General features: G+C 36.7%; 1 protein-coding gene across 1 annotated transcript; it reads right to left on the bottom strand.

Annotated features, from left to right (window-relative positions):
* Positions 1-1012: 1012 nt before the first annotated feature.
* LOC107831395 (adenosine kinase 2) lies at positions 1013-5096 on the bottom strand. The gene is made up of 12 exons (NM_001326260.1): positions 4965-5096; positions 4650-4703; positions 3638-3684; positions 3495-3526; positions 3304-3405; positions 3120-3184; positions 2851-2927; positions 2635-2732; positions 2481-2551; positions 2335-2401; positions 2066-2249; positions 1013-1391 (listed from the first exon to the last, which is right to left on the bottom strand). The coding sequence occupies exons 1-12, from the start codon at positions 5045-5047 to the stop codon at positions 1249-1251; spliced, it is 1023 nt and encodes a 340-aa protein (NP_001313189.1). The 5' UTR covers positions 5048-5096; the 3' UTR covers positions 1013-1248.
* Between the last annotated feature and the right edge of the window lie 7760 nt (positions 5097-12856).

Below are 12856 nucleotides of genomic sequence, written 5' to 3'. Positions count from 1 at the left end.
AATCCCTAGATTGCTAATCCCAAATTCAAAAATTCAACCAAACACAATAAAATAATCCTGCATCTAATCCCGAAATTATTATCCTTTATCCCACCAACCAAATGACCCTAGTATCTAGTGAGAACCAGATTGCAAGGCTAACTGGCTATTAGCATGTTTGGCCGAGCTTCTTCACTCCTAGAAGCACTTTTTTTCGGAAAAAATACCTTTTTTCAAAGTTGAAGTGTTTGGCCAAGCTTTCGGAAGAAAAATAATGTTTTTGAGGAGAAGCGGAAGTTGTTTTGGAGAATCAAAAAAAAGTAGCTTCCCTCCAAAAGCACTTTTGAGAAAAATACACTTAAAAGCAGTTTTTAAAAGTTTGGTCAGACACTCATTGCTACTCAAAAGTGTTTTTCAAATTAATTAACCAAATACAAACTTTTCTCATCAAAAGTACTTTTGAGAAAAATACTTTCGCGAAAAAGCATTCTTAAAATAAGCTGATTTTTACGTCTTGGTCAACCGGGCAATAAGAGAGGTGGTCTTGGAGGTGACTGAGATAGCCAAGGTTGCAGAATTTGAGCTCCTATTTCTCTCTCTGAGTTGTAAATATATCATTGTCAATCTTGATCTTTTGGTTGGAAACAAAGTTATTGCCAGTATAATAATCCTGGGTTACAACCAAGATTATATCTTACCTTCTATATAGAATAGATAATACCAAGGTTCTGATTTAAGATTTATATCGATATTGAATAATATTATAAATGCAATCCCAAATTTAATACCAGGATTACTCCCAGGGGCGAAGGCACACTTGGGTTAGGGTGGTCAACTGACCACCCTTTATCAGAAAATTACATTGTTTATATAGGTGAAATATTAGATTTTAGAGGTACATAACATGTATTGAACACCCTTTGTCGGATTATTTCTTTTACTTATTTCAAGTTTGAACACCCTTGAGAAAATTCCTAGCTTTGCCACTGATTACTGCCGGTAACCCCAAGAGTATTAGCCTGAACCACTTTCTTAGCATGAAAACTAAAGAATCATCCTTATTGCAATAAATAGAATTACTACAACAGAATGTTATTCTCAAATGATGAAGAGAAGGTAATTAAAATGCCTTACAACAATATGGGGGATGGGAAGTGGGATGTGGATATACCATTACCAATTGGCATAACCAGATCAAAAATACTATAAGAACCAGAATAGGTTTCTTCTTAACAGAAGAACATGGAAAGCCCACAAGAGGAAAATCCCTCATTCAAAATCGGGCTTCTCAGGGTATGTACAACCAGACCTTTGGATGATGACATTCGATGCATAACACCCTGCTTTGACACAATCTGCAATAGGTTTTCCTTGGACTAACTGTGCAAGGAATCCTCCCACAAATGCATCACCTACAAAAGTGTACACAGAAATAATATATAATTTCTTGGGTATTCATGATTCGTTTACCAAGCAGAAGTACTGTAAAACAGGGCGCACACAAGGAAATTTTTTAATGCAATTTATCATCACATGAAACAGTTCGACCAATAAGTTAATTTAACTTTAGAGAAGAAAATCTAGAAGGTAACTAGAGGCAGCTAGGAAGTGTCACAACAACAACCTAGTATAATCCCACAAGTGGAGTCTGAACAGCTAGGAAGTGCAACATTCTGTAAATTTTGTGAACATATTTAAGATTTACAAAAATTTACCGTCCTACTTAATTTCCAAAAACTTGTAAAAACTTCTCTGAAAGATGTAATATTTCAGAAACAAAAGGAGAGGAACAATGTTACCAATAGTTGCAAAGAGATCTACTTAATCAAGAAAGTAGCAAAGAATCTTTAATAGTTCAAAATTTTACAATTCTGGTTCCTACCAGCTTTGGTTTTGAATTTCCTATGCAAAAGACTCGAAACTTATTAAATGCTTTAAAGGGTGCAACTTTATCAGACAGAGGCAAATATGACAGAATTCAAAGAAGAGTACTAGTCAATCGGATCAAATTATAGTTGCCACTAAATGAATTGGTATTTTAACTCTATTGCAATAGAAACAAGCAAAACTAGCATAAACCACATACCAGCACCGTTGGTGTCAACAAGTTTCTCTTTTGGCAAAGGAATAACTGGGAACAATTTCACCTTCCCATCCTCAGCAACAACAACTGGATCAGCACCCTGTGTAATGACAGTGATTCTCTTGTGTGTTCCTGATGCCTTTGGCCATTGTGAGATCTTCAATGCTATTTCTTCAACATTATCAGTCTGGTCATATTAGAGCATAAGTTAGCTAAAAACGCAAATCCGAGTCAATTTTGAGAAACCTGGAATTAATCTAAGCACCCATTACCTCCCAGCCATGAACTCTAGAGAAGGTTCTTGCTTCTGTCTCATTACCAAAGACAAAGTCCATATACCTGAAAACAAGAGATGCAAGCCCTAATCAGTATCTTCTCCATTTAAGTAGCATTAAAGAGGCAAGAGCATTGGCCTTACGGCAAGACTTTCTCCTGTTGATCCTTGAAGAACTCACAGATAAATGGTGCTGAAAGGTTCATTGAGAAAACCTGCACAATGCGAAAACTCACGTGATTGTTTGATTTAACTCTACAAAAAGCACTCAAACACAAACACTGTCAAACTGTCAGACCTTGTTTTTGGCAGCTGCATGCTCAGCAACAAGCTGAATAGATTCTGGAGAAACAGTGAGAAAAAATCCAGCAATGTAATAGTACTTGGCCTTCTCCACTATACAGAGTACAGACACATTACATAAAGTTTTATATAACATGAAAATTTACATTAAGTTTTATATAACATGAAAATTAGAGTTCCGCGTATAAACATCAGGACCAAAGATTCCTACCCAAAGCCCAGTTCTCTGGTTTTTTCAAATGGTCAACCTTGTAGCAGTTTGCAGCTGATAAGTTTGCAACAAGCGACCTGGATAAATTAATTTCCAAACATCGTCAGCTCATAAGAAGTATTTGAAACCTTGAGAAGTCATATTTTCACCCTTTACTAAATGAAAAATAATATTTTCTTCTTTGCTCTCCTTTTCAACCAGAATAAGCTACGAGTTTAATTGTACAACAGCAAGGAGGTAAGACAGTAAGCAAATTGCTCTAGACTAACCTTTCGCCATCAAGCACACAGACAGCACAAGTACCCGTTGGACTCTCATCCTCATAGTAGTGAACCTAAAATGCACCCATGTGTAGAAACCATATGAAATTAAAGCCTCTCTTAATAACATCCCCCCCCCCCCCTACAAAAAAAAAAGGCCAAAAAAGGAGAAGATTAGAGACAAAGAATCTACATTGATACCAGCATCTTTCGCATTTTTCTTCATTTCCTCCCCATACTTGTCCTTCCCAATAGAGCCCATGTAACTTGTTGCACCTGGAATTTGAAGCATCCACTGCAAGTGAAAATGGAAAGTTATTATACTGGACTAAATAGGTCATGTAAGATTGCAAGAACCAAGGAAAAACAAAAGTGATAACACACCTGAGCTACTCTGATTGAATTTTGAGTTGCACCTGCAATTCAGAATGAAAAGACAAATGTGTTCAGGTTGCCGTGGTATCTTCAATGCAAATATCATTCAACAAAGATGTTGTTAAATAAGGTATCAAGTGATGGCAATTTACCTCCAGCAATGTATTCGACATTAAATTTGGATGTCATTTCGTCATACCTACATCATAAAATTCCTTATCAGCATTTTGCATGAACAAGCTTCGTCAAGACAAAAGATGCAACTATTTTCTTCAGCATAATAAGTTCTAGTGACTACTCTCTCTTTGTATTTGTATTCCAAACATAAAACTATACAACAAGGCAAACATTTCACCTTTAATATCAGAAAAATAATAGGCTCATTATTTAATTAACTATAACCAGAAAAGTATCTATACAAGACTCTTTTGAATGAGAGTTTATCGCAACAAGCCATGCACTTAAGAAAGCAATAAGCCTATCTAGAAATGAAACAAAGAAATGCTAACATTTCCAATTTATAGTGAATCCTCAGGAAATCATGGCACCATTTCTCAGTTTCCCAGGATAATATGGCTTAAACCATTTGTATTGCATATTCCATAACAATACTAGGAAATACAAATTATGACTTCCAAATTGACTTCATATTTCAGTAGGAAATAAATTGAACAAAGATCCACCCAAAATAGGCTTTTCAAGTGGCAGTGAAATATTTTTAGCTCATAGAAAACTACTTGTTTAAGAATCATTCAGCACGGATAAGCAACGAGGCACTTCATTTACCATTTAACAAATGAAATCAGGAATAACTGCAAGAAATATTATAATCAATCTATTCAAAGAATAATTACGAATAACCTCCTCATTGCCTGAATCAAATTGCAAATACTTTTCAATCTTAAATAAATTAATAATGACCCTGATAACCCGATAATGGTACCCAAATGACACTGAAGCTAGCTGCCACCTAATCCAGTCAGCTGAGCTAAGCTAACCGGCCAGATATTTATATATCAATTCAATGACGAATAACCTAATTAGAGGCGCAAACTTAGAAAAAGGAACAAAAAAGAAACTAACTAGTGCAAACTGCAAATGCAATCTGCTAAGCTAGGGAATGTGGATACACACGTAGAACTAAGATGAAAGGAAATAACTTACATAGACAAGTGCTTTTCCTCAGCAAGAATTGCATTGTTCGGCTTAATGTCGTACCTGAGTTAAAAACCATATCATTCAAATAAGAATTTAACTTCTAAATCTCATACAAAAAAAATAATCCAAAGCTCCATATAAAGCAAATGCATTAACCCAATCCAAGATCCAAAAATTTAAGCAATAAGTAGCAAATATGTAATAAACATCTACTAGCATTTACCAGATCTATGAAATTAAATCAACTAACAATTAGGAAACTGAACGATTTTTGTATAGGAAATTAGCTGAAAATGGGAAAGAAGGATGTGAAAACATTACTTGTTGAGGAAATCTTGATCGATAACAGCAGAGATATCGAGCAATGGATTGCCCATACCCAAAAGAATACCCTCAAAATCCATTTTTTGATATTTCTGTGAATTTGTTTTGTTGTTGAAAATGGAGGTTCAGATCTTAAGGTAGGTGCAATTTCGGCTTTAGGCATCAAACTCTTTATATATTAATAGCGTCGGAGTTGGTGAATGGTGGGTAAGTGATTGTGACGTCGTTGATTATTGTTCAAGTTTTATTAAAAGTTTCTTTTTTATTTAATACTAATAAATACAACACTTCATCTTTTTAATTTAAAGTGACCATTTTTTTTCCCTTTTTAATCAGTTTAGAAAGAATGACAAATTTATATGTTTAAAATTTATAGTATGATTTTACATTTTTATTTTAATATTTCATATTGTAATTTTATAAGCACAAAAAAAATATTTTGACTTGTTTAATTAAAAAATTCACATCATATAAAAATCTACAAATTATTAACTAATACACATGTTAACTTACCATAATAATTACAATCATCGAATAACTCCATGTAGAAAAATTGACATCCTAAAAGCCTAGCGAATTAGATAAATATAACTTAACATACAACATTATATTTTAAGAGACAATCTTCGGATAACTCCATGTAGAAAAATTAACCTCCTAAAAGCCTAGTGGATTAGAAAAATATAAGTTTTTAGATAGTCATTGCTTTTTTAATTAGTTTCATGAATGGTCGCTAAACTTTACGCGTATATCAACAAAGTCATAGAATTATTTTATGTCTCACCAAAATCATTAAACTTTACATGTCTCGTTTGAATAAAGTCACACAACCATTTTATCTCGTTAAAGCCATCAAATTATGTGTTATTTGCCCAAATGAATAACATAGATATGACAAGCTGGATTTCTTAAAAAATAAAACGGATTTCTGCCACCTCCACTAATGGACGAATTTTGGAACTTTTTTACTTTTAATTATGTGTGACTAAGATTTAGTTCTTTATCTTCATTAATTGATTTAATCAAAAAGGTTTTGATATCTTTTGGTCAAACAATTTGGCGCCGTCTGTGGAGATTTCTTAGTGAAATTTCCTAGTCTCTTCCAGATAAAAAATCGTAAACATGATCACCCACCAAAAGAGCGGTAAGTAAACCTCATATGTCAACCTAGATCATGATGCTACATGCAAACGGAAGCTACAACCAACATCATCCCCCGCACCCCGGGCAGCCCAGGAACCAGCCAAAGCAAGCCCAAAACCGCGCAGGACCAAGGCACGAAAAAGGAGGGGAAAGAGAGCTGAATACAGTTGCCGAATTCAGAAGCCACCGCCCCATCAGCCATCGAAATACCAAACGAGCAACGCTACGGTTTCACCTTCATCCATCAACTCCTCGAATCGGGGGAAGGGGAATATCATGTTGGCCCACCTTTTGATGTTCACTGAAACAGGAACGCGAGCGCCGCGCGGGCAAGCGAGCGAAGAAACATCTCAACTAAAAATTGAGAAATTACTGTAAAACAACCGAAATATCGTCCACTTGACGATCTAACTCTCTAAAAAAAACGGGACTCACCAGACGAAAGTTCGAAATAACACCCTTAAGGCTTAGGGCTTTCGCCAAAAAGAAAAGAGTTCGACCTCGATCGAACGACGAAGGATTAATATTTCGACGAAAGTTCGAAATAACACCCTTAAGGCTAAGGGCCTTAGCCAAAAAGAAAAGAGTTCGACCTCGATCGAACGACAACGGGTTAATATTTCGACGAAAGTTCGAAATAACACCCTTAAGGCTAAGGGCCTTCGCCAAAAAGAAAAGTGTTCGACCTCGATCGAACGACGATGGATTAATATTTCGACGAAAGTTCGAAATAACTCCCTTAAGGCTAAAGGCCTTCGCCAAAAAGAAGAGTTCGACCTCGATCGAACAACGACGAGTTAATATTTCGACGAAAGTTCGAAATAACACCCTTAAGGGGTAAGGGCCTTCGCCAAAAAAGAAAAGAGTTCGACCTCGATCGAACGATGACAGGTTAGTATTTCGACAAAAGCTTGAAATAACACCCTCAAGGCCAAGGGCCTTCGCCAAAGAAAAGAGTTCGACCTCGATCGAACGATGACCGGTTGATATTTCGACGAAAGTTCGAAATAACACCCTTAAGGCTAAGGGCTTTCACCAAAAAGAAAAGAGTTCGACCTAGATCGAATAGCGACTGTGAGCACGTAATTTTTGCCCTACGAGAACTACTCCCAAAAATTCAAAATAAAATAGTTTTGTGTTGTTTGTGATTTATTTGTATTTTTGTCTGTGCATGTTTATTTCTACTTTAATTAAGAAAGATACAAAAATAGGTGTTGCATGTGCATTTAGGATTTAATTTTACAATCAGGAATTAATGAAAATCACAAAAATGTGTATTTTTTGCATTTTTAGCATTTAATGTCCGATTATGTGATCGTGTTTTAATTAGTGTTTGATTTTAGATTTTACTTATTATTAAGAGTCAATTAGTATATTTTTTTAGCTAATTTTGGTTTTTGATTTAAACTAGGATTTTGTTTGTAAAATAGGAATTAAAAAGGAAAATAAAAGAAAAGGAAGAAATAAAGAATAAAGAATAAATTTGGAACTGGGTCGACTTTTTAAAATCAAAATCAGGCCCAAATAGATGCCCAGACCGGTCCAAATCTCACAGACGTTCAAACGATGTCGTTTCAACGGCAATCAATCACAGCCGTTGATCCTGCATGATCCAACGGCTCAAAAGTCGTCTCCCTTACCCATTCCCTAGCCCGACCCGTTACCCGGTTCAAACCGACCCCCTACTTAAACCAAACGATGCCATATTGGTTAATCTCCTTGATCCTAACCGTCAATCTTCATTGATCCAATGGACCATATTAATCTCATCATCTCAATATACCAAACTCCTAAACCCCTTACCCTCCCTCATTTCCCGACCCCTCTTCTTTGTCTCCCAAACCACAGACCAAACGACCCCTCGAAACCCTAGAGCCGCCACCCCACACCTTCACCTGAAACCCGGCGGCAACGACGCCGCCGGCCACCCAAATAACACCGCTGAACCTCTATGCCTTCCTCTTTCCGAATCCATACCCCTTTAACCTTGAATCATGACAGAGCTCTTCGAATCTTAGATCGAAAAATCCGACCAAAAAAGCCTAGTTTACCCAATCGCCCCAAACTTACACCCGTTGACCACTAGACCTCCCTAGTCCCAAATCACACCCCAGTTTCGTTCGAATCTCATCGGAACTATTCAAATCCCAAATCGAACAAACAAACCCTAACACCAAACCTAGAGGCAGTCCGAGGAAAAATTGGGGGTTCTAATCGACTTTAGTCGAGTGTTCTTAGTTGAGAACACTCGATTAAAGTCCGTTTTTACCCCAAAAGGCTCAAGTCGGAGTTACGAGCAGAGCGAGTGAGAGATAGGTCTGAGTTCGGAGGTATTTCTTCTGTTTCTCTTTTTGTTTTTCATGTTTTGTTGTTTGTTTGTTTAAGATGAGTTCAAATTCGTCTTTTATCAATTACTCTTTTCTTTCTCCATCAGACCTTTTATTTGGTTCAATTTTATCATTGCTTCTGTTTGTTGTCGATTGTTATATGTTATAATTTGTGTAATCGATTGAATAAGTGTCGTCGATTAGTCTGTTATGCTTGAATGTTAGATTAGCATGATAATAGTTTAATTTTTGGTTCATTCCAGTAGGTTTACCCTCCTGTTTCTTTTCTGTTCTAATTTTGTGTTGAAATAAGCCTGTTGGTATCATTTGTTTCAAATTGTTCCAATTTCCCTTTCTCATTATTTTTCACCATGTTTTTTCATATGAGTTCAGTTTGTTTCGTTCAGTGTTCATTTGTTCTTGTTTAGGTTAGAATTGGTTTGCTTATTCACTGTATCTGTGTGAATCAACCTGAACTTAATAGTTAAATATATGTTGCCCGTAATCATTGGTTTCATTCTGATGATATTTGATCTAAACTAAGTTTCTAACTTGATTCGTTAACTGATTCTGATAAGTTTGAATTGGTTATAGTTGATGTGTTTATTGGTTTAGAGTCAGTTCATTTGTTTTCAGTCATTAATTAAGGATTAATTTAGGTTAATCAGTGATTAGGTTTCTTATTTAAGAATTGGTTATAGCTGATGTGGTCGCAGGGGTTTGAGGTAGAATAGTTGTTCAGGGCATCACAGGGGTAATTTGGGGTGTCAAAACTTGAAAAATACTTTAGTTTGAATGGTTGTCAGTAGGGTACTAAAGTACCAATAAACTAATGAATTGTTTAGTAATAGTGGGGAACAAGGCTTAATGGCATGGGAAGTTGATTAAATAAGTTAAGTCACCCATAACCTTGGATTAAAAAAGAGAAAAACATGTAGTAGTGGTTGTTAGGGAATATCATGGGCAGAAACACTCTCTTAATTAGCTGAATGCTCCTAAGAGCTAAAAGGTTAAAAAAAAGTTTGGCTATAAAGGAGAGGAGCTGGACACAGTTAAAAAAAAGAGAACATTCTGGAAATCTTAAGGGTGTTGAACATTCTGAAAAACTGGAAGAGAGTTTTAAAAGTTATTCTAGTTCAACTAGTGCTATCCCATTGAAACTGAAAAGAGCTTCAGCTTTAACTGTGGAGTTGTATTTTCGAGTTTTTCTTGATTACTGAATTCTAGGGGTGTTTCTGCTTGTGTTTTGATTGATATTTGGTTGCTATCAAGCTGTTTTGGGGTCAGTTACTGAGTGTTTGTGTTGTTGTTGGTATTGCTGGGAATTTTAACTGGTTTCCTGAGTCGCTGCTGGTTATCTTTTCCTGAGTTGCAACTGATGTTTGCTACTGCTGCTGCTGACCTTCCTCTCTTCTTCTTCCCCGTTGTATTCCTTCCAGGTACACATTTGTACACTCTTGGCTTGAAGCGAAATTAAGTGTTGACCAGGCTTTGTTCCTGTTGAATTCCTCCTGTTTAGATTTGTGCTCGAATAGAGTTTTCCTTTCTTTGTCTAAATATGTAGTTGACTGATTAATGAGTCATAAGGTTGCATATGTATAATGTTTAGTTTTCTGTAATAAGACTGGTTCGTGTAAATATACCTAACTGGACTGTATCTAGACCATGTGAGCTACCATTTTCCAAGTTTTTTTTGGATTCAAATGAATTGAAGGTATCATCATATAGGTTCAACGCTAACGAAATGGTTACTTGAATAATGTTAGCCTAACGTCAATTTTCAAATACTGAGGTATTTTCGATAGTTGTAAAAAGAGTTCAAAAATGGCTTGGTATTACATTTGGTTCTTCTAATAACCCATTCATCTAACAATGTTAGTTTAAATTAATCAAATAATAGTTAGTTTGTTTTGATATTACTGTGTGTCAATCTCGTGTTCAATTCATAATCTCAACTTTAGTATTATTAACTAATAGAACAAGGAACGATACAATCTCCCTTTGAGCAAGCTCGGTTGCAATTTTCCGTTTACATTTGTCTTAATCTAATAACTAATAAGAGGCACGAGCTTATAAACATGTAACTAATTAGGACTTCTTCTCTTTTATTTTAGAGACGAACTTAATAGAAAAACGCAGTCACTTTAGGATTGTCCTTTTAAAATAAACGAGATGAGCCTCGCCTAATAAAACGCATAGATTGCGGGGTCCTCACAAATGTATGTATTAATTACTTAGAACTCGGGATCGTCCGCTTAGCGAACTTCACGGCCTTTTTCCCAAAATAACCACGCGTTAATCTCTTTAGGTGCGTACTTTAAATAACATTACCTTCTCAAATTCGGGTGTACATTTATGTGACCCAAATCCAAATCCCAACGGAGTCTAAATGTGTCGACAACCACGAGTACATTGATGTGACGTGGTTCGAGATACGTCTTCACAACGTTGCAATTCTCTGTTAAAATAATAATGATAATAATAAAAGCGGTAAAGAGTTAAAACTTGCATATAAGCTCATAATTGTTAAAGTCAGATAAATAAGCCGAATGTGACAGTTGAGCGACCGTGCTAGAACCACGGAACTCGGGAATGCCTAACACCTTCTCCCGGGTTAACATAATTCCTTGTCCGGATTTCTGGTTTGCGGACTGTAATACAGAGTTAATCTTTTCCTAGATTCGGGATTCAACCGGTGACTTGGGACACCATAAATCTCCCAAGTGGCGACTCTGAATTAAATAATAAATCCCGTTTTGATTGTCCTTTAATTGAAAAAAACTCCTTTTACGCCCCTTTGCGGGGTGTAGGTAAAAAGGAGGTGTGACAACGACGAGTTAATATTTTGACGAAAGTTCAAAATAACACCCTTAAGGATAAGGGCCTTCGCCAAAAAGAAAAGAGTTTGACCTCGATCGAACGACGACGGGTTGATATTTCGACGAAAGTTCGAAATAACACCCTTAAGGCTAAGGGCCTTCGCCAAAAAGAAAAAAGTTCGACCTCGATCGAATGACGACGGGTTAATATTTCGACGAAAGTTCGAAACGACACCCTTAAGGCTAAGTGCCTTCGCCAAAAAAAAAAGAGAATTCGACCTCGATCGAACGACGACGGGTTGATATTTCGACGAAAGTTCGAAATAACACCCTTAAGGCTAAGGGCCTTCGCCAAAGAAAAGAGTTCGACCTCGATCGAACGACGACGGGTTAATATTTCGACGAATGTTCGAAATAACACCCTCAAGGCCAAGGGCATTCGCTAAAGAAAAACGTTCGGCCTCGATCGAACGACGACGGGTTGATATTTCGACGAAAGTTTGAAATAACACCATTAAGGCTAAGGGCCTTCGCCAAAAAGAAAAGAGTTTGACCTCGTTCGAACAACGACGAGTTAATATTTTGACGAAAGTTCAAAATAACACCCTTAAAGCGAAGGGCCTTCACCACAAAGAAAAGAGTTCGATCTCGATCGAACGACGACGGGTTGATATTTCAACGAAAGGTTGAAATAACACCCTTAAGGCTAAGGGCCTTCGCCAAAAAGAAAAAAGTTCGACCTCGATCGAACGACGATGGGTTAATATTTCGACGAAAGTTTGAAACAACACTTTTAAAGCTAAGGGCCTTCACCAAAAAAGAAGAAGAAGAGAATTCGACATCGATCGAACGACGACGGGTTAATATTTCGATGAAAGTTCGAAATAACACCCTCAAGGCCAAGGGCTTTCGCCAAAGAAAAGAGTTCGACCTCGATCGAACGATGATGGGCTAATATTTCGACGAAAGTTCGAAATAACACACTCAAGGCCAAGGGCCTTCGCCAAAGAGAACAATTCAACCTCAAATCGGACAATCATGGATTAGTATTTTTACGAAAGTTCGAAATATCCTCGGGGCCAAGGTCCATTTTAAATAAAAAAGCTGGAAAATAAAGCTGGGACTCACAACGGGATAATATTTTGATATAAACTCGAAAGTAACATCCCTGCGGCTAAGGTCGCTATTAGAAAAAGCATTCAACGCCATCCGAACCATGATGGGACGGTGCTTCGACACAAGTTCGAAAATATCGCCCGATAGCTAAAGCCGCCATCGAAATCCTACTCAATCCGTGTGGCTCTAAATTCCCTAAGAATCGGGAACTCGCCACATAGATATCTACTTCTTTGCACCAGAGTTATGAAAAAAAACATGGAAAGAAATACAAGAGGCATGCAATAATGAAAAATCCCTCTTTATACGAAGCTACAACGCAAACAGCCGCAGATTACATACAGCTAAACCAACAGAATCCAAGAAAAAGCAATAAACAGCCAATAAAAAATAAAAAATAAAAGAGAGAAAATGAACAAAGACAACAATTCTTTTAACTCGGCGTCATCACCGCCATCCTCTTCACCACCATATCCAGGAAGTC

The sequence above is a fragment of the Nicotiana tabacum genome, chromosome 5 (genome assembly GCF_000715075.1).
Source record: "Nicotiana tabacum cultivar K326 chromosome 5, ASM71507v2, whole genome shotgun sequence".
Classification (NCBI taxonomy): Eukaryota; Viridiplantae; Streptophyta; class Magnoliopsida; order Solanales; family Solanaceae; genus Nicotiana; species Nicotiana tabacum.
Note: the sequence above shows the minus strand (reverse complement) of the source record. Positions and strands in the feature narration are given on the sequence as shown.

Excerpts from the sequence above, each read along its gene's own strand:
- LOC107831395 (NM_001326260.1), bottom strand. The coding sequence starts at position 5,047 with ATGGATTTTGAGGGTATTCTTTTGGGTATGGGCAATCCATTGCTCGAT. Across the intron at positions 2,733-2,850 it reads ACCAGAGAACTGGGCTTTGG|TGGAGAAGGCCAAGTACTAT; the intron begins GTAGGAATCTTT and ends TACTCTGTATAG. Across the intron at positions 2,552-2,634 it reads ATGCAGCTGCCAAAAACAAG|GTTTTCTCAATGAACCTTTC; the intron begins GTCTGACAGTTT and ends CGCATTGTGCAG.